The 22,510-nt window shown below is 38.5% G+C and overlaps 2 protein-coding genes across 8 annotated transcripts in view; both read right to left on the reverse strand.

Moving 5' to 3' along the window:
* Nucleotides 1-4,237: 4,237 nt before the first annotated feature.
* Nucleotides 4,238-16,271, reverse strand: dpf2 (double PHD fingers 2). 4 transcript variants are annotated; one of them, XM_084731073.1, is made up of 12 exons: nt 16,167-16,271; nt 13,379-13,539; nt 12,654-12,761; nt 12,377-12,555; nt 12,191-12,283; nt 10,054-10,132; nt 9,545-9,586; nt 6,668-6,805; nt 6,429-6,560; nt 6,230-6,342; nt 6,059-6,134; nt 4,238-4,472 (listed from the first exon to the last, which is right to left on the reverse strand). In XM_084731073.1, the coding sequence occupies exons 1-12, from the start codon at nt 16,196-16,198 to the stop codon at nt 4,390-4,392; spliced, it is 1,236 nt and encodes a 411-aa protein (XP_084587199.1). In that variant the 5' UTR covers nt 16,199-16,271; the 3' UTR covers nt 4,238-4,389. The 4 variants fall into 4 exon arrangements, with proteins under 4 accessions (XP_084587199.1, XP_084587198.1, XP_084587200.1 ...); XM_084731072.1 differs by having other exon boundaries at nt 6,059-6,140; XM_084731074.1 differs by lacking the exon at nt 16,167-16,271 and adding an exon at nt 15,976-16,097 and having other exon boundaries at nt 6,059-6,140.
* A 1,922-nt stretch (nt 16,272-18,193) lies between these two features.
* Nucleotides 18,194-22,510, reverse strand: part of sptbn2 (spectrin, beta, non-erythrocytic 2) — a 63,944-nt gene continuing 59,627 nt past the window's right edge. For all 4 annotated transcript variants that reach the window (XM_084731078.1, XM_084731080.1, XM_084731081.1 and 1 more), the window contains one exon: nt 18,194-22,483. In XM_084731078.1, coding sequence (XP_084587204.1) covers nt 22,271-22,483 — 213 coding nt within the window. In that variant the 3' untranslated portion in view covers nt 18,194-22,270. The remainder of the gene's footprint in view (nt 22,484-22,510) is intronic.

Raw genomic sequence — 22,510 nt, forward strand, 5'->3', positions numbered from 1 at the left:
TTCTCCTCTGGGGTTTCTCCATTTCTTTGCACAAACCTGGCTTTCTACTCTCAAGCTTCATGGATCACTTGGACACAAATCCATTTTTTGATTTGAGAAAGGCTATTTTGAACTGGTTCAGTATAATTTCAGTTGTTGGCTTTTTATTAATATAGAAGTTAAATTTTCAGATGGCAAAACTTTATCAAGGCAACATTCCAGGTGAATTTAACATTTCTGCTTGCATATTTAAGAACTACACTGATAAAGTGAAACAGATAAATTTTTAACTTGAAAATGTTCCTTTTGTAAAATTAGCCAAGGCAAGTTTAATTGTATTGAACCGGAACAAGAAGGCAATTAAGTGCTTTATATAAGACAACAAGGCATTAAGACAAGAAAGACAAAATAAGAAGACATTTAAATAAGATTAAAAAGCATAAATAAAAGGCTTTCTAAAAAATCTAAAAAAAAAAAAAAGAAAAACTAGAGAATGAAAACTACAGTAGATGGCAAGATATGAATAAACAGTCCCAAATTTAAATTATTAAAAGTAAAGTAGCAAACAGAAAAATCTTCAGCCTTTATTCAAGAGAAGTGAATGTTTGAGCAGACTTCAAGTTTCTAAATCCAGCTGAGACATAATTCTTTACTCTTGAAACATTATAGTAGTTCTGTAATCTTGTTAATGTAGCTGTGGAAATTTAGGTCCAACTCCATAATTACACCAAACATTCTGGCCTGGTTTGTGGTCTTTTATGTCCTGAAGCTGAAGCATTTACTTTCAACCTTCTTCTGCTTTAAAAGTAAATTCAGTTTTGTCTTTGTCTAACTGATCTTGGGACTCCAAGTCACTGATTTGTTCAATGTGCGTATTCACTGCTTGTCTGGGACATCAGTCACATGGTGATAAGGTCACTGTGTGTCGTCTGCGTAATTATGGTAACATATTTTGTTGTTTTCCTTAATCTGAGGTTGTGGGAGCATTTAGATGTTGAAAAGCCCTGAAAAAGGAGCCTTGAGGAACTCAAAGTTATTTTTCTGTGAGACACAGTATATTAATGATGCTATTGATTCAGCAAATTCAAATCTCATGTCTAGATGTCAACCTCAGACCAACGGAAGATCAATTTAACCTAAACCATAATCTTTCCCTAAGTGTTTTTTCATCCAGATCTTAACCACAGCATTTCACATTACAAAACATACCCGGTCTGTACAAAATGTACAGTGATGAAACAATGCGCTGAAATCTTGCAAGAACTTTGCAAATCTAGGGCTCCCATCTAGACATGAACAACAAAAAGGACTGTTAATGAAAAAGCTAGCTTTGAAGACCCATTATTTCTCACATGTTGTAAAATGCTCATTGAGGAAGACAAAACACATCAGGAGGTTATAGTGCCTAGTATTTTATTTTCCTGAAGACAAATTTCATACAATAAAACATTCCATCACAATCCAAAATAAAAGTCCACCCTAAGAGAATTCACCTACTATGTAAACCTGTGATCCTGGTTTAAACATTATTTGTTGCCATGAACAATTCTCTCCCAAAGCTAGAGATCAGAAATCCATAATCTGATATTAAAAAATAATTATACATGTTTATAATAAGACTTTCTTCATTTTTTTTTTTTAGCTTTCCTCTGAGTGCAGCCTGGAAGATTCATCATTACTTAACCATTCAGGGTTGGTGGTGCAGCTCCAGAATTTACCTCTTAATCACATTATGGGCTTTGCTTCTTGTTTGGAGCTTTGGCAGAGAGTGGCTCAGGTGAGACCTGCATCACAGGATTAACTAGAAAGCAACTTCCACTTAAGTCCAAAAATGTCCCCACACATCAGGTACGCAAACATCATCCATGAATACAAAAACCAGCAAAATATTCTAGTAGCCACCGTCTCTAAATAACTAAGTTTAAACGTGATGAGAAAATAAACCAAGTTATACTCGTGTAATGCTTTTTAGTAAGTGTTAGTTGGCTATTGAAACGACATGATAGCATGGTTAATTTATATTACACCACTTCCCAACACCGTTGCCGACCTAACGCTGAGACGACTACGTAGCATATGAGAGTGCAAACAATTACTGAGCATGCACTTGTTTACCTGTAGAATATGCAGTTATTGAAGCAGACACTGCAGCTGTCATTACTATTCATCCCGCTGCCTTCATCCCATCTTTCAACAGCATGTTTCGACCCTTTAAATACTGTTTCTATTTGAGGTAAAGTAACTGCTTCAGCAGTTCAGCCAGACTTTCTCTTTTAGCCTTGTCACAGAAGGAAACCATTGCATAATTAAACTACAAAAGCCGTAACAAAAAGAGCTGTTTCTCCATAGGACTATACATACAGTATACACATTATAATCTCTTTTTTTTTTACAATATGGAGCCATCCATAATTGATGCCACAGTCCCCAACGGTATCTGTAATAGCATTTTCCAAGAGAAAATTTACAGTATCGCACATTTTCTGCCAACAGTCTAAAGTGAATCGGTCCCTGTCATCCCAGCATCCTACAGGAGCTCTTTTATTGCTTCAACACTGTCAACAAGTGACCATCTGCAAGGTCGCATAGTCCTCAATTATATTAAAATAATCTAGTGGTGTCACAACATCAACAGATATTGGATATGGTGCATGATAAGCAAACTGCTAGAACACAGTGATGAAGGCATTTTATCCCTTTACCTGGCTGATAACGCAAGTAGGATTTGTTTTCAATTTGACTGGAATAATTAACATGATCAGATCCGTCCAAAAAGGGGGAAGGCGTGCAGATTAAAGACAGTCTCTCAGTCAAGTATCAGCATCATGTCTGAATTGCGTCCATGCAGTCGTCAGAACAGAGTGAAAAGCTGATAATTTTGTCAGAAAGGCTCCAAAGCCTGAATGAAACGTACATTATGCATCCTCTTGAGGTCTGTGCAGCTCAATCAGCCACTCGACTCAACAACCTGAGTCTAACCTGCCGTCCCTGAAGTCCTTCAGCCTTTGGAGCCACTTTGACAAGCATGTCAGAGCTTCTATTCATAGTTCCTGTTTTATATGATAGTTCTGATTATCTGATGTGGGATTGTATGAGGTACTTACGATAGTCTGTGTTTTATATGGTGGTCCACGCGCCCAAATTTAAGAGAAGCAGAGAGGAGAACCAGCGCAGAAGCTAAGCAATGTACTGCTGAAGACATGGTCAGCATTTTAGCTCCCAAGTTCCACCTAAAAAAAAAATCTACAGTTTGTTTGTGTCATTGTGAGACTAATGAATACAAACTATCCTTTGAAAAAGAGAAGAGCCACACAAAAACACAAACTAACTAGATTAAGGCAGTAGAAGACCAGCAACTCCTGTTTTCTGTGATCTCAAATTACTGATTTGGTCTATGGAGTTTGGTTGGTTTGGAGTGATATCTGGCTTATATAATGATGGTTTCCTGTCAGAAAAGGCTGTGATGGCAAGATAAAAGGGTGGGGGGGGGGGGGTAATTCTAAATATAGAATACACTTAAAATGTCCTCCTAAAAAAGTCAGTATCATTTTAAGTACCCAAAATGCCTTTTGTTGCTGACCCTGTCCACAGTAGAACATTGCTTAGTTTCCATGCTGGCGCTCCTCTCTGCTTCTCCAAACTGGCATCTACTGCAGCTAATACAGTGATTATTGATAAGTACCACATACAGTCCCACTTAAGATAATCCAAACTACCTCTTTAAGTTTGTGTGTGAGGCCAGTGGCAGTGGATGAGATGGAAAATCATTTACAGTCTCAGCAAATCCCTTTGACTCTTCTCAAGTGAAGCACCAAATATCAGCAGTGCCATAAAAGAACATGTGGTTGTGGATTTCTCCATCATGGTGAAATGGGCACTGATAAAAAGACCATTACATGACCAATCTTCTTTCCAATTTGTACATACTCAACACTATTATATACCATAGAAATATATAAATATTATAAAATTTTTCTTTTACGATGAGCAAGCAGAGGCATGCCACTTGAGTCCAAGCTCTATTTCTGCTCTAAAACATTGCAGGATAGAGAAGGTTTTAGCAACTTTGTGTAGGCGTAAGTGTAAAAAACCTGAACAGGAGGTCAGATTTTGGCGATTTATGCTGTGTATCTTCTTGAAATTTAGTACTGCTCAAATTGGCTATGTGGCAAAGAGGTGAAAATAAAAAAAGATGGGGTCTGGATCTGAGCTCGGAACTGTGCAACAGTCATATCTGAGGCTAAGTGACGCCAGTTAAGGGATAATTCCCTTTTCACAATTTATTGTCTGTTCTGAACACACTCCCTCCGCGGTCAGCTCATCAGAGGAGTTAATCATCTATCTTGAAGGGTAAACCATACTGCTGCAGGACGGTTGAGTGATGAGTGTGTGCAGGGGGGAGGGCAGCCATCATGATGGTGGGGCGTTCTGGTTCTGGTATATGGATGCCTTGTCTTTCAAGAGGTCCAGACATAGATGACAGCTCCAGCTCCCTGAGTGAGAAAATAGCAGAGACAATCTATTAATGTCACAGACATTTAAAGATGATTGTGCATGAGCCAGAAGCAGGCGCTGTAGCACGCCAACTGATTTATGAAGGAAAGACATCCTGTAAGAAAGAGGCCGTGTCCAACAAAGCGTGTTTTTTCTAAAAACACTCAACTGAGAGCACTTTGAAGGCACAGTGTCTAATTTTCCAGATACTTTGTGTTATCAAGAAATGCCAAATGTAAAAATGTCGGCTCTGGATGAAGGGAAGGCTAAAGTACGTGGGGAGAGAGGATAGACCTGCCGCTCTATGTAGGTTCATGAAATGTAACATTGTTTGGTTTAAACACTGAAGTTAGACTGAGCCTGGTTCAAGGTGCAAGTGGGACACAGTTTGTGGTGGCCTTTTTGTTCCTCCCCTCCTCCACTGTGATTGGACGGTTGAGTAAAAAGTGACGAATGCAGAATTTAACCCAGGTTGAACATTTTTCAATTCTTGGCAACCAGGGAAAAACAAAAGCCAAACGTGGAGCTCTTAGCACAGAATAAATGCTCAGCACATCGTTACGCTGCTGCCATTTGTAGCAGTATGTAAATGTGCAGCGCTCCCATGGCAAATAATTAAAAAAAATATGCTGGCCTCATGAAAAAATGCTTTGGTGATCACAGTCCCTAAGGCTGCATATTAAACCAGAACCTCAATACTTTTTTGATACTGAATGAACTGTGTGAACAGGACACAGTATCAAAAACTGTCATGTAGCAAAGGCATCAAATGTCGAATCAGATTCACAATCTTACCTATTTATTCTTTGATCAAATAAAACATTGTAACTTTTTCAGGTAGTGACTTGTTATTGTTACTGAAACTTGAATATTAAGATATTTTCAAATGATACCCAACCCTTCCTACAAGAGGACAATAGAGTTTCAGAAGCTGTTAAGGATGTAAAATCAATGTAAAATGGTCGATACTGATGCCTAAAAAAAAAAAAAAGAAATCACTGCTGTTTGATGCCGTGTTTCCCCTGCAGCTGGTAGCCCCTCAATGTGAACATAATTCTGTTGCTGATCATCATAGCATCACCAGGTGAACCTGCTGTGACATCATCTTCAATGTGACACAAACAGGCTGCAACCAAACACGGGAACAGCTGCACTTCGTCAGTTGACCACAGCAAAACTGGGTCGAGTGAATAAAAAAAACTGCTGTTGATGTACATGTGACAATTGTAATGATGATTAAGCCAATCAGTATTTTCCCTCCACCATTCAGTTTTTGGTCCCTTGGAACTTCAACTGAGATGATACAAAAAAAAAAAAATACCAGGTACTATTCACAATTAGAAAACCAAAAAAAGAACCTTCCTAAAGGTTCTAAGCAAGTCAAGTCACACCGAGCTGTACCATGCAGTGAAAATCCACTATTACTCAAACCTCCTATCAGGCTTTCAGTGTAAGACTTGGGGTACAGGTATTCTTTGTCTTTTACTGAGCATGCTAGTTATACATCCCAGTCACAAAATAGCTTGTCTTGATCCACTTTGCTGAGTTCTGACTTCTTTTTATCCAACATGTATGTAGCACTTACCCTCTGGTGGTTCAGACATGGGTGGGTTGAGACAATACATGTGATAGCCTCTATCACAGTCATCACAGAACAGAAGCTGATCCTTGAAGAAATGGGAAAACAAGTGCACTTAACACATCAGACTCGAGGCAAACTGCAATACAGACAATACGTGACTGGAGGTAAACTCACATCATTCTCCGAGGTGCCGCACATGTTGCAGCACTTGCACTCTATGCACTGCCAGCGGTAGGTCTTCACAGCGGCCATCATTACAGGCGTGAACTGCAGGCAGGAGGGGTGGCCTGCGGGTAGAATAAGGTTTAACACTCTCTTGCTTTAGTTTTTCCTGTTTCTACTCTACTTAAGCATTCAGCTGTTTCTTATGTACCTGAGCGTCCGCAGTCGGAGCAGGACACCAGCTCCTCTGACTGGCCGGTCTTGTGATTGGTTTTGGAGTCTCCCAGGCAGAAGTCACAGTAATTATTAGGCAACGCAAGACCGTCTGGTCCTTTCTTTGGAGCTGAGAAACAAGATGAAAAGATCCGAAGAGCATCGGGGTTCAGCCCTACATTGAACACGGCATCTAAGTGTGATTTTTGTTTTTTAAGACAGTGAGTGATCCCTTACTTTTAGGCTCATCGGGTATGGGCAGGGGAGGCTCATTGATCTCCAGCTCCTCCTTCTCTTCACCCTCCTCCTCGGCCAGGTGGGAGTGGGCGTAGTGGTAGCTCAGGCCGGGACGGTTCTTGTAGCGCTTCCCGCAGACTGCCGCCAAAACCAGAAAACACAGCATGTATGAAAACAATGAACACATCAGCTCAGTCCATGTTATGCAAAATTAATGTTGAAGGGGGATGATTGATGGAAGGGTTGACTAGTTCTGTTATCTGCCATCATTTTTACCTCTGAACAAAAGATATTAATAGTAAAGCTGGATATAACAGACCATACTTTCTATCACTGTATCATTTCTATCATACAGATTATTATTATAATTCCGATTTAATGTCTGACTTTTATAATGATAAAGGGCCTTTGAGGGTCATCTTCAGAGAATTTAGTGAGTCTAAAAGTAACAACCAAAGCCCTACAGTTTCCTATGTAAATGTAATTTCATATACTGTACATGAGCAGGGTCCAGGATGTCCATAATGATTTTACGCAGACTTTAAAGCCCATACAGACAAACGTAATCCTATTTTATCTGTTTATATAATTACATTTGTGCAATATCTATTCTATGCCTGCAACCTTCTCATCATCTCTGAGGCTACATTAGCCACGACTAGTATGACAAACTCCAACTGAACTGTCAGCAGCGGGTAATGTATGTTCCTGGTTATGACAAGGAACAAGAATGCATGGGGGGAGAAACATCTGTTTTGTATCTCAATTAGGGATGCACGATAAATATTGGTCTAGATGAATTATCGGCTGATATTGGACTGTCGCAGCGATACAGCTTCAATATTAATGACATTATAGCTGGTAAATATCAGCTATAATGTTATCTGACTTGACAGATTATGTCAAAGCATTTAATTTGAATTCCTGTACAAAACGTTCTACAAAAGCCAAAGTATATTTATGAAGTTAAATGATGGAAAAACTACGTGAAAATTTAAAGAGTCAGAACTGTTCTTTGTTTTTGTCATCACAGTGATGTCAGTTAGATTTGTTTTGGTCTGAGCTACTAATAAGGAATCTTTAAATCATCCATCTTTGCTCACTGCATCTTAGCCTTTATTACCCTGAGATGTGCATAAGTTACAGGTTAAGATTATTTTTTGGGCTTTTTGCCTTTATTCCAATAGGACAGCTGAAGATGACAGGAAAGGGGGGAGAGAGAGAGTGCACGCTCTACCAGCTGAGCTATAGGGGCGCCCATATGAACTTCTTTTTAAAATACAAATGTGAAATTATCAGTTATCTTATCAGTATCTGCCATGAGAAGACAGTTATTATTGGATATTGTATCAGTTAAAAAAACATATCATGCATTCCTATTGTTAATGATTAATCGAATGTTTACGTTTTCAACTACTTAAGAAATGCACAAAATTTGCAACCTAGGCAGAACTTCTCTTCTATCATATTTCCGGCAGATTAGACGATTCACAGCAGGCGGACCCACATGTCAGAAAAGTTCTGTTCTGATTAAATGGTTTGAGGCATGTAAACAAACAACTTATTGGATCACATTACTTAGTGTCCATGTGAACAGTTAAGCTGGAAGGCTGACATTTTGATGATGAAATATTGTCCATGTAGCAACGGCTGTCGTTATCTGTTCTATTGTTTAACTGGAGCTCTGTGGCATCTATGTATTTACCCACAGCATTCAGATCAGATCTCAGCCACTGTCAGCACCACACGTCTGCAGTTAGTAAAACAGACACTGAATAATTGCAGAGGTGTGTGACCTTTACAACAATAGTTTTCAGCACTATTGCAGCAGTGTCTGACTAATGACTATGTCACATGGAAATTTATAAATGTAATCATTTGATCTCATTCGACTTCATACATCCATCTCTAGATTGACATTACAAATATTTGAACAAAGGCTCCATACTGTTCTGAATATTTATGTTTTCTATCTGAATGTACAGTCTATTAATCAGTGGGGTAAGCGGAGCCAATGGGCCTGTGTAAGGAAGACTTACTGGCTTTAGGGAAGACAAAGATGCCACTGTGTACGCCTGTTGTCACAGGGGGTGTGTGAGGTTTGTCATAAGATAACAGCCAAAGACAAAGTACTTCTTCTTTCACTTCCACACTTTCTCTCATTTTCAGTTCCTCAAAGGTTAACATATTACTTCAACTGCCAACTGAGGAAGTGATGACTCTGGGACAATTCACTCCAGAGCATCTATTTCGCTACAGACAGATCTACTCACATGCAAAGTGATTGTGTGCAAAGTGGCAGAAAGATTGGAACCCCCCCCCCCCCCCCCCCAAAAAGGTCAAACAGGCATCAAAACTGACTAAAAACCAAAGCAGTCGTTCCCTCTAAAACACTGAAGGTGGAATGAGACTTCACAGGGTGCAGAGGTGGTGAAGAGGAATAAAGGGAAAAAAACTGTAATGCAGTCCAATTGCACACATGAAGTAGCGAGACAAAAGACAAAGCACAGAGTGAACAAAACAGCAGCAGGCTCCAGCTTCTAGCTTATCTAAATCTGTGGGAAGTTCAGGGCCAGATTGAGGGGAAAAAATTACTTTCATGGGCCACAGCTTATCTTCAGTAAGCTGAGACGGCTCATATCTTTGGCTGATTACATTTAATTGGGGTGTATAATAACATGGGCTTGACCTTTTTCTAAATCTAGTTAATTACATTTAAGTCAATTGGGCAGAACAAAACATTTACCCTATGACTGAACTACACAGAGAGCAAATCTACTCAGTAACGCAGACGGGAAAAAAAAGAAAAAAAGAAAAACAGGCAGTGAAGACAACAGACAAGGCAGACTGGAGTAAAAAGGAATGAGAGAAATATACCTCTTTCAGAAGGTTTTGAAATATGCTTTTGTTTGATAGTGTCTGAAAGAGAGAAGAGAAGGAGAAGAGAGAGCACAGACAGAGTCTCAGAGAAGTAGGCTCATAGACCGACAGTCAGCACCGCCCTACTGAGAACTGCGGCTGAAAGTGAAAATGCTTCACAAAAGAGGAAAAAACACATCAAGCAGTACAGATAACAGTCTGACAACACCAAAGAAGTGGAAGAAACATCTCACCCCCTCCCCCTGCACATGGAAAGATTTGAAGTTAAAGAAATGTATGATATCATAATGACAAACTAAAAAAAATACAGCTGAGCCAGACTGGATTTATAAATATCAAATTTAGGAAGTATAACAAAGTGCAGAAAGAAAATGGTAAACATGAAAGAAGGAAAAGATAATGACTGAATTTTCAATTTTTGGGTGAACTATCCCTTTAACATCTGCAGTGATGCTCAGCTCAAACCTGAGGTCACATGCTCTACTCATCTACCAATCAGGACTCACTGTCACAGGCGTACGGCTTGTCTCTGTCCTCCAGTGCCGCTGTGTCCAGCTTCTTCCGGGTACTGCCCACTCCTCGACCCTGAGGACACAGACACCGTTAGAGGCAACAGACAAGGAGTGGTAACCTCCAAAAACATGTTCATTAATCTCTTATCAATTAATTAATGTAAATTGATTTCCTGATGAAATCTACCAATCCAAATATGTAATGTTAGATATCATGTCCTTTCCACACTTGAGGGTCATTAGTGGTTATTGGTTCCATTTTGGTTTTATTTTACAGTTGTGTGATTAATACATTTTTCCCCAAAACACATCAAGTAAGACAATTTAATTTATAGCAACTTTATAAAACTAACATTAACTTTATAGTCCAAGTTGTATGTAAGATATTTTAAGGCTTACAGTTGAGATGATTGGATTTTAGACTTTTTAAGGACCTGTGGATGCCCTGATATTTGTAATGATCCATAATTAAAATAAACATATTAATTTAACTTCATTTGTTTCCATTAATACAATTGTAGCAATAACTGTCAACTGGAAGATTTTGCAAATAAATTTCTTAGTATCATAAAGAACTAAGAAGAACAGAAACAGAACTGTGCCTGTAGCAGCATCCTTGTAGTAACTTCAGCAAGTTCTGAATCACTTGATAACATAAAAAGCTGCCCTTATTCACAAATAAATAATAAAGACTGGTATCCTACCCACTCTGTTTAGTGATTCTATCACTTAAGTTTTGGTTTTGTAGAGTGTGAGTATCACTGTGTAAGCAAAAAAATTAATTAATTTAAAAAAAATGTTGAGATGGCATGTTGCATCACGGCTCCAAAGTGAGCGAAGCTCTCGTTCGCAACGACACGTCTTGGGCAATGAAAGCTGCAATCAGGAGTTTGTGATTCACTTCATCCTTTCAGATTTGTGTGGGAGTTTTGACTTTCTCATTGTTTTCTGGTTGGCAGCAACTACAGCTAAGGATGGAAACTGATTTTATCAATACCAATACCATTAGCAATTCTGTCCTGATCAGTTTTCTGTGAGAAAAAAGGTTTTTAATCGTAAACATGACTGTTTTATGAGTCTGAACAAAGTGTAGAAACAGAGTAGAGAAAAGGCATGCATGAGGTATCCAACACTCCACTGTTTAACTGCTGTCTAATTTGGAGCTGGTTAGTCTGTAGACTGCAGCAACAGTCAATCATCATTTAAAATGAATGAAATGAGATTTGCACAGTGTTGTTTTCATTTAGATTTTCTTAATAAGAGGAAAAATCTGCTAAGCCTGCTTGCATGGCGCTAATGTTATTAGAACAAGATATTTTCCCCTGTAATGGACATGCTGATCTGTTGGAAAGCCAATGGAGTATCAAATACATGGCATTCCTGGAATTTAAGCCAACGTTGTGTTGAAAGATGTTACAGCATGTTACTGGTGTTCCTCCTTTACTTGAAATCATCATTTTTCAGACATTACAGCTAAGACTGTGGTCATCCTTTTTCATAAAAAGAAGCCATGCTTTGGACTGTTTCTTCCTCTCTGCAATGGCTCCTTCTTGTTGCAAGTTTCCAGCTGCATGAGTTTGATGTCATTGTGTTGGACTGTGCAACTAGCAAAACATGCCAACATCGATAAAAGGAATTAATAAGCTATAATAAGCTATTAATAAGCTCTGAGACACGCAGTTTTGATGGATCAGACCGGACTGGTTCTGGATTCCCATCACTAACTACAACCGATTTCATCAAAATTCAGGTGGAAACGTGAAATATGGTGTCTCATGTTTGTTGTGCTCACAAAATATTTTATATTAGTTAGTTAGAAGCAACTTCCCTTTTCCCTTCAACTTCACAGAAGCCAAAATGCTTTGAGCCAGGAGGTACCAGTCAGATCATCTTCAGCCATCCTCACCAAAACTTAAGTTTTACCATCCAATTGGTTTAACCGTAAGGAACGTAAATATTTTTTTTTTACAGGCAATCATTATGTTGACGATTGGTTTTTAAGTTCTCAATTATTTATATAATATTTCAAGAAAGAATCGCGACTGGGGTGGGACACACACACACACACACACACACAAACAGTTGGGATGACTTTCAAGAAAGTGTATTCATGTTCACAGCAGTGACTCACCTTCCCCTTCCCTTTGCCTCTTCTTTTGGGTGTGTCTTCTTCATAGTCTTCGTCATCCAGGTCGTCCAGGAAGTCATCTGGCTCGAGGATTCTCTATGTTGAGACAATGATGCAATGAGAAAAAGAGGCAAACAACTGGGAAATCAAATCATTTTCTTGCCTTCTTATACTGAAAAAAGCAAGAACCTTTCTGATCCGCGTGGCGGGGTTGAGGCTTCCAGTGTAGTCGCTCTGGTTCGAGTCCTCCTCAGACCCTCGGAGCTCCGTGGTCGTCCGTTTTTCCAAGGAGTCACCCTTCAGCAGAGCCTCCAGGCTGCTGCCATCCGCTGATAACAGAGTGTCCTTCTTCATTCCTATGTCTGCCTCTATCAATAAAACACACATTAGAAAAACCTGTCATTAATGAGCAATTAATATAAGACTACGACACATATCACAGTTTGTCTAGAAAGCATCACAGTACCTGACTTGACAGGAGGGAAGATGAGCCGGGGGTCCTCTGGAGGATGAGATCGCCGTTTCTTCCTCCATCTCCTGGATGGGTAGGTGTAGAGCTGCCCTGGAGCCATGCCTGAGGACATCAGAACAGATCCAGCTATGTAACACTGAACCTATTTAAATTAAGCTTTCTGACAAAAATCTACATCTGTTCTTCAGTTTGGTCAAAATAGCTTTTGCCTTGTTAGAATAACAGTCTTCTCATTTAAAAAGAAGAGGGTTAACTGCAAGATTGATTCAATCATATTTCAGTGAAAAGTTTGTGTGCTGCATTTGTCTCTTTTGCATGATATTAAGTTGTTTTTCCCTTCATAGTGTTTTTTTTTAGCTCTTTCAAAAAGTTTGGAAACACTTTATTTCAAAGTGTCATGTCATGGTTATGACAGTGTAACGACTTACACTGACTCTGACTCAAAGTTTTACCAAAAGTTTTACAAAAACAATGAAGAGAGGATGGTAATATGGATGCTAACAAGCCAATTTCAGCTAAAGTGAAGCTCAAACACACCATCTTTTTTGTACATTTTGTACATATCCCTCTTCATTCATTCATTCATTTAGAAACTCTCTGAAAAACACTTTCGAAGACAATTTTCCATTGTAAGATTTAAGCTCCTGAACAGATCCAAAAAACATGTAGGGAGGCTTACAGTGCATTTTTGTGGCACATTACACGTTTCTGTGTCTCACCTGGTCCTCGGTGTCTCTTTTCCATCCAAATGTAGCAGTTGCTCTGAGCCACACCAGTCTGAGAGTCGAGGAACGGCATTCGGACGCTCCTCTCAGCACAGAGCCTGGCATTGTAGTTATGACATTGCTCCATGGCATCTCTGTAATACTGCTCTCCCAACCTGACACAACAAAACCAGAGCCACATGCTTGTGAGGTCTTAGACAAAAATCCATTTCAAAACCAGTGCGGTCTTACTTCAAACTCTGAAGCCTCTCCCTCAGTTTAGTTTAAAGCCTGCTGTCTGTCTCTGCTGTGCTGCCATCTTAGAAAAACAGCTCACTCACTAGACAATGTCTTTGTACTTCAGACTGAATCATTAGTGAAAGTGCAACAGCAGGTGCTCTTTTGTTGGTACATCAACAACAAAGAGCTCAGCAGTCAGCACAGTCACAAGTGTGTTGTGTTTTCAACATAAACACACTCAAATAGTGCTGTGTGCTTATTCCCTTTTAGGAAAGCGAAGGGCTGCATCTCCTGAGACAAACAGGCTCATGACACGTTGCCACTTCTTCAAATCCCTGAGTGGAGAGGAGCAGAGGGATTGAAAAGAAATAGTCTTCTCATCCAATAACTGCAACTGTTGTGAAAGTCAGGGTGGCTTGAGGCAAGGCATTTTCCAGTAACAGTAACATTAAGATAGCAATTTATAAAATTTTACTGATACCAATGTCATTGTTTATTCTGCTTATTCGTCCAATTCTTCATTGACGTGACCAATTTTCTGTGTGAATAAAGTAGCCCTACACGGGTTTTCAGCATCAACGCAACTCTTTTATTGTTTTATTATCTCTGAGGTCTAAACACAGCATAAAAATGGATATAAAAAACAAACGACTCCTTCTTGTCACAGGTTTCCAGCAGTGTAAACTTCAAAAAAAAAAAAAAAAAAAAAAAATTCCAGTCTCTAGGTGATCTCATTTGTAAATGATGATGATGATAAGACAAACAAACCACATCGCAAAATCCCAGCAGTCAGACCGCACAAACCTCAATAATGCAAATGTTATACAGCGCGTCACCATTCTTTTTTTATGTTCAGCAGCATTTAAATTAATCAGTTTGATTAAGTGTTAAGACATAAGAGAGGAAAAGAAGCTATAGCAATGATGAGATCAGAGGCAAACGATTCCAGTCGATCGGTCCATTTGGAACCAGTTCTCGATTCCTGTCCCTATTCCCAACACTGTGGTAATCTCACTGTTTTACTTGACTCATTGCATTATTTATTTTGTTACACTGTTCACTGCATTTACATAGGCCTACAGGTATATTCACACTGCACTTCAAACTTGTGTGTAAAATGCCTGTGTCCATGTCCCTGTATACTACGTATGGGCACATAAACAAACTTGAACATGAGTAAGATAACATTATGCTGTATATCCAATTGCATGCAAGTTTAAATCAGCTGTTTGACAGTTGTCATTTCACGTACTGATGTAATAATTTTTTACATCATGTTGTAAACCTGTCTGCATTACATATCTGTTATTCGGTAAAGCCTGGACAGGAAATGGGAGAATATATAACTTTTTCATGGCAGACATATGGATACAAAATAGCAGCTCAAACACCGGTGTTACCAATGATACTAATTAAGATCCCATTCCATTTAGTATGGCAGAGTCTTTCCAGTGAGCCAACAATAGCAGCATCCTAACTGTATGACCTGAGTGAATCAAAACCTTAATTAGTATCATTGGTAACACCTGTGTTTACTGTGCCATTTCATATCAATATGGCTGCTGTGGAAAAAAAGTCTATTATCATGGAAAACTGTTCCAAACTGTGAGGGTTTATAACAAATAAAATAATTATAACCAGCCAGTGTGAATTATTGCCATGTATCTGAATATTTCTCATTTAAATTCCTCGAATATTACTTTCTACTTCATCTTTAGTTCTGTCTTATACTGGGATACTATGGTTTTACATTTCCTCAAGAACATTTAATTAAAGAGTTGGCAAGAAGCGACACAAATAAGGATTGTAAAAGTTCAAAAAAGTTCAGAAGAAAGTTGTATCTATGAAGCTGTCAGAAGACTTTTAACGGTTTCATATATTACCATGGATACTAAGGGATCAGACAATTGCTTGTAATTACCATAAAACATCAGTCACCTCAACACCTTGGCAGGTAAAGATAGCTCAAGTTGAAGCAAGTTAACAAACGGGTACGGGTCAGTAAAAAACTTTTAACTTCCACAGAGTTGTTTTAAACGAATTATAAATGTGTTAGCTACAGTGTGTGTGAACCTGGGGGTCTCAACATGACAGGAGTGGTCTTTCATTCATTCTAAACTATCTGTCCAGTTTCCACAGCAGCAATCAGCCTGCGCTAACAACGTTTACACTCTTTAGCTTGTTAGCGTGTGAGCCACCTAGCTGCTGTACTCATCTGTCGTTAGCACCAGCGTTAGCTGTTAGGCTACAAAGATACAACAAGTCACATTAATATCTATATAAATACATTTACAGTTAAACCGACGCCTCTTCTGTTACACAGGCTCGTGATTCATGTTTGAGAAACGTCAGCTGCGTGTCTGCTAACTTACACTTCCATTCCAGGATGTGAACACACACGACGGTCCCACAACGCTGGCTAACCTTCACTAAGTCAGTGTAAATGTTGCTAAGCTAGCTGCAGACACGACCGGTGGCTGTGTGACCATACAGCCGTTAGGATGTGAGCGCGGTGTGTGTCAACTAGCCGGGTGTAAGGTGTGTAGAAAAGTCCAACACTTACAGTTTGACAACATTCTCAACAACAGCTGCCATCTTGCTCTGATACACGGGGAAACTGCCGTGGGCGACGTGTGCCCTCAGTCAGGACTCACAGGCAGATACAGCAGGAACCTTTAAACTAGCGCCCTCTACTGGTGGCCTTGTGGCATTGGCAGATATGTTCTCGTATAAAGCTGCAAATCTAACAATTATTTCCATAAAAGTGTTAGCCTCAGCAGCCTGTATGCATTTATGATAAATTATCCCTCAGAAAAATAATATATGTATCAGCACATTTCATGCACAGAAAAGTTCGAAATGTTTTAGAGCAACAACCAATGAGAAAAGAAAGAGCTGACAATTTAACCTCTGCCAGCATTTATTTATGCATAAATAAATGTAGAAATCGTCAAACAAGCAAATAAATGTAGAACTAAAGGAATAAGTAAATGAATGTAAACGTAGAAATTGTTTTTCATTTCATTCACGTAATATATTTTAATGTATTTATTTATTTAACTTATGCTTTTATCATTTTTGTCCTTCATTTGAATGTACATCTGAGTATGTATTGTGCTTTATAAATAAAACTGCCCAGCCTTGGCTGTTGTTAGACTGATACCAAATTACATTTACAACCAAATTCCAAGCTGTGGTTAATCTGAAAGATTTAACTGTGAATTCTAACATTTGGATTCACTGGCTTTCACTGGTTTTCCTAAATTAAATTCCTCATTATTCACATCAAAATACATTTTTTTTAATTTTGTGACTTTTCACGTCTCATATCAGAACTGCACAGGCCAAGTTTAACTGCTTCAAATATGTGGACGAGATGTTCCTCCTATGTTCATTTTTAAATATAAACTCTCAGATTGTTTTATCTTGGTGGCTCATTATTTTCAGAGGTTGTTGACCACCATCCTCATCCTCTCCTCATTTTCCAGCCTCCAGTATAGAGATTAGAACCACTGTGATGATACTAAGGCTCAGATTTCTCTTAACAATACACTCACTGAGGGTTTACTCTGCTCTGTAGATGATGACATCCTTCCCAGCATCCACTGATTCATCACAAACCTCCTGTAAGTTAGTCATTACTCCATCATCCTTGATCTCATTTACTGCAGTTGCATCATTAATTCATTCTTGATGGCAGCACTGCACCAGACATCTTTCCCACATCCTCTTCATCCATGCTATGTGAATACACAAAGAGCCTATCAATAATATTTTCATTTTTTATTTTTAGTTTTTGTATCAAATTACGACCTCACTCTGTTCTTTCAGTGCATGTACATTTACTGGAAGCTAAAAAGTTTTATACTGACACCCCCTTAATGAGACTGTTTATTCCTTGGTTTATTCTATTTTTTTATTTTATGTTTTTAAATGTTATTTTATCTGATGGTTTGGGTCACTTACACTGTAAAACAAGAAGGAATAAGAAGGGTTTCTAAAACTCAAAGATTCAAGTTTATCAAAAGAAGAAAAGCAGCAATCTCAACAAAACATTATTAGTTGGTAAAAAATTCTTGTTTTTAAAAAGAGGTTGAATGGGCTCAAAATTCAAAAATCTATTGAAGTAATTTGCATTTTCTGGGAAAAAAGATACTGATAACAACACTTTATTATGAAATCCCAATCATTAATGTTTTGACCACATTTTTGAAGGATAATGTGATAAATACACAGTTTGAGTCACAGATGAAAAATCTTCATTTTTTACACATTTATCAACTGATCTTTTTCATGGAAGGCATACTGATGTGAAATAGTAGGATAAACACAGGTGTTACCAATAATACTAATTAAGGCCCTGTTCCATTTAGTGTGGCAGAGCCTTTAATCAGACAACATGCCCAACAGCAGCACCCTGACTCTGTTTGATCTGAAAGGAACCTTAAATAGTATCATTGGTAACATCTGTGTTTACTCCACTATTTCATGTCAATATGGCTGCTGTAAAAAATATCCAGCTTCTTCTCTCTTGTGCATCAGTGGCCACCCTTTATTCTGAATCATTAAAAAAACACAACAGTCTCATGATTTTGATTAAACCATGTTTTATTATTCCTAATATTAGATGTAGATACACAAGTCAACAAACATTATTTTTCGATTTGTAATGAAAATGCTCCACAGCACACTGACATCGTGTGGAAGGGTCTGGTATTACAGACACGTACCTGAAAATGGACAGCAGTTATAATTTTTGCAATAAGTTGCATTAGTAACAGTAGTAGTAATAGTAACAACAGTAGCAATAATGTAATAATAGCAATTAATAATAGTAGTGGTATTAACAACTCTGAATTACAGAGGAAGGAACAGACATTCGTCAAAAGTAATGAGAAAATGAAGGTAGGTGGACAGGCTTATTATCAAATGCTGCAAGACAGACCACTGGATGAAAAAATACAAGCTCCCACTAGACAGCAAATACCCTGCCTTCTTCTAAAAAAGGAAGCTCAAATTGTCACCAGTCTGTTTTCACTCATATCTAATACTTAACAAGTAAAAGTTGTTTTTTCTTCTTCTTCATTAAGTACTCCATTGTTTCAAGTACTCTCATAACCAAAAACTCATCTCTTTGACATCAATAATACATACTTTTCCATGTTCTGGCCAAAGCTCACCAGTAAGTAGCACAATGTTTATTTTAAAAGGATGCAACATCGAATCACAGCCAGCTGAGGACCATTTCCACAAGACTGGATTTGCCAGGGTCATTCTGCATTAAATATACAGTACAGTATTAATGTGTGGATGTGTGTGTGAAAGAGATAGAGAGCTCGTGTACAGTATATGTCAAGTATGAGAAGTATTTTTGCTTCACATGACCAATTTGGCCAAACTAATTTGAATCATTCACATTCAAATGAGCTGATAAGAAAATACACTGTGTTAAAACTTGAACTCCCTAACATCGACCGGAGGCTGCGTCTGATGTACAGAGCAGAGGAAAAGGTAGTTGCTAAAAACAGCACATCCACCGGGGAAGAATGACTCCTCCATTCGAAAATTGTGCACAATGTACATTTACTGCGTTGGCTCACTTATGTATGCAATGACCTTATTAACTTTGCCCCTAGACTGTAGCTTTAAGGCTACTTAAACTAGGAGCTCCATCACACACCCGAGATACAAAGTCCCACTGACAGAGACAAGGCAGTCAGTTCAATCAGGTCAACTGAACCCAGTTCATTCAGATATTTCTCTTCTGACTAGGAGGGGTCTTTCATTTGAGCAGTAGACCACCGGCTCCACGTTAATTTGGGGCTGGAAAATAAGGCCAACCTGTTTAAACCACAAATACAAGTTTACTTCCAGCTGTTTGTGTTGTCACAGCTGTTTGGTGTGACATTCCTGTGGACTAATCAGCCCTAGACTCACAACTCAGTCTCTTAATGCTTCACTCGATAGAGACTTGAAGATTGTCTCCTAGCTTTCATTGCTAAAACTGGATGGAAACAAATGGAGAACTGAGAAAAACCTGGACTGTCGAACCAATCCAAAGTCTTTAATGGTTAAATCAGCCCTCCAGGCTTGGTATACACATCCAGGCAATTACCAGCTTTAAGGAACTACTTTAAAGATGTAATAAATTACATATAATTGATTACTTGCAACCTAGTTTTAAGAAAATACATAATTCAGAATTGTTATCCAGTAACTTTCTGTTGCATTTTGGCAGTTTGAGAAGGCAAATTAACACTTGGATTTAAAGCTACTACAAGGAATTTTCCTATTTCCTATCCTGTTGATTTTGGAGGCCTCTATGGACAAAAGTGGTAATGTCTCCTCTGTAATAACCACAAAACATAACATAAAAATGAAATCATGTGAATAAAATGCCATTGTCTTGTTTCTTTTTAACTGGCTAAAATACTACTCACTGTTAATTTGCCTAATCTAAACACTTGTGTCATCTGGTTTCATGGAAAATCCAATCCAGTGGCAGCTATTAAGAATAACTGTACAGAAATAGCCAATGTTCTTGCTGATGGTCTTTTTTAACTCTTGTAGGTCATACAGAGTCATCAGTTACTAATTTCATAACCAGTTAAAACTCCTCGCAGCAGCTTTAAGTGACTGACTACAAGTCTCAAGATACTTATATAATTGCACTACTGCCTACAATCTCACAATGTACTGTAAATGCCAGAATTTGAGGAAACTACAAGAAAAACTGTTTCTTTTTACATTTACTATATTAGATTGCCATTATCTTGTTTTAGATTATCATAAATGCCAATTACATGATTAATTATCTCCAACCCTGATTATGAAGTGATCTTCAGAGTACACACAGAATAGATGGCAACAATAAGACACATACAAGTAAAAACCTACATGAAATCATGCCACAAATGCAAGAGCACAAGTTCATCTAAGAGAGGACTCTTCCTCTCTGCTTTCCATGTTTACTCCAATCCATGTCAATTCATATAATCCACTGACATACATTAGATCATTGCCACAGGGCACATTTTTAACAAGCTTCCTTTAAGACTGTTCGAATGGAGGGTGGGTTTGTAAAAAGGGGTTCCATGTATCTGTAGTGGGTTCAAGTAAGGCTCAGTACACCTCTCTCTGTTGCGCTCGTCTTCGCTGCCTATCCAATCTTACTTCCACACCCCTCACGTCACCTGTAATGAGACCTGTCAGCTGTCCGTCTGTCCTGCTCGCGTCCCCGCAGTCTGCCATGGAAAATGTGCTTCAGCTTATTTTTAAATCTACAAACTGCCCCCCCGTGCCTTCACACCAGTAGATAGAGAACGGAAATAGATATTAGAGAAGACTAAAACAGAAATAATAAAGAAATCACCTGGAGGAACTTCATTGGTAATGTCAAGCTTACACAGAATAAAAACCAAAAAAAGCAAAGAAAAGCTTGTTTTATGAAATCATTCCAGTAATTGATTATGTTGTGTTTTTGTGTGTCTGGTTTTCGTCTACGATTGCGGACTGAAAAGCAGCATTCATCTGGCCACGTTTGATCAGGAATAACATAAACGTGCAAAATCCACAGCACCACAACTCACACGCACGCACACGCATACACACACGCACACACACTAGAAAACTAATCTTCTCTGCTTTGTACAGAAAAAAAAGAAAGTTGAAAATCAAGCAGAAAAGATCACTCAAAAGAATCAAATACAGGCAAAATTAGAGATAAAATAAAAAATAAAACCACTTATTAAATATATATATATATATATATATCATTTTCCCAATGAAACTTGTGATCACTTACTGCACACTGCTAAAATTTAATGAGCTTTATTTTTTTTTCTCAAAACACCTCATAAACTGTCATTCCTAAAAAAAAAAAAAAAAAAAAAAAAAATACATACAAGGGCAAGCCCAACATTCTGCACTAGTTGAACCAAATTTGTTTCTCTCCACAACATGAATCAAGATTATCTACTGTCAAATTAATTAGTTTGTTTTCTCAAACCAGCAATAGCAAAATGATAAATAATAATAATAATAATAATAATGATCATAATAACAGCAATAATATTGGTCAGGTTAATAACATCAATACTAAGAACAGAAAGAGACTTGATGTGATCCTTCCCAAAGAGAGAGTACATAAAAGAGAGGAAATAAAACCAGAGTGCACCGCAATGGAAAGCCACCATCCATTGTTTGTATTAGCGATGCAGCATCAAAACGGCTCTGCTCATTAAGACACACTGAGGAGAAATTATTCATGCTAAACGATGAAGCCGTTTTGGGTGGACTGAAACTGAACTGATCCCTGCTAACGCCAACCACACCTGCTACTGACTCAGACTGATAAACTCTGCTGGTTGGCTGAAGTTACCTGAAGTTGGATGAGGGCTTTCGTTGTTGGGTGCAGCTAAATGTGAATTATATGTTGGGTGAGAACGAAAAAGTAAATGATGGATAAAACTGGCGAGGAAGAGAATCAGAAAGAAAGAAAAGAAAGAAAGTTCTTTGTAAGCCACATACAGCAGCTGTCGACAAATTCCTTGGGGCCTGCGCTGAGAGCAGTGTGTTTGTGTGACCTGTTTGTACTTTCCTTTCTGCCCGTTTCAGTCTGTTGAAATTCTGACAAATGTAGCTTCCATTGATGGTTTTACAAGTGTTCTATTTTTTCTTGCCGAAGAAGCTGAATCTCTTCTCGCGATCTTTCTCTTTGCCATCTTTGTTGCGCATGGTAACGCCTCCGGCGTCACCTGAGCTGGGGGAGATGGGAGGCATCGTCATGGCACGGCTGAGCGCCCGTGGACCGCCAGGCGAGTCTCCTGATCCTGATGGAATGGAACCGAGGATGGAACGAATCCAGGAGCTCATTTCCGCCTTTGGGAGAGTCAAAATTTTTTATTT

Source organism: Lutjanus erythropterus, chromosome 11 (genome assembly GCF_056507025.1).
Source record: "Lutjanus erythropterus isolate fLutEry1 chromosome 11, fLutEry1.hap2, whole genome shotgun sequence".
NCBI lineage: Eukaryota > Metazoa > Chordata > Actinopteri > Lutjaniformes > Lutjanidae > Lutjanus > Lutjanus erythropterus.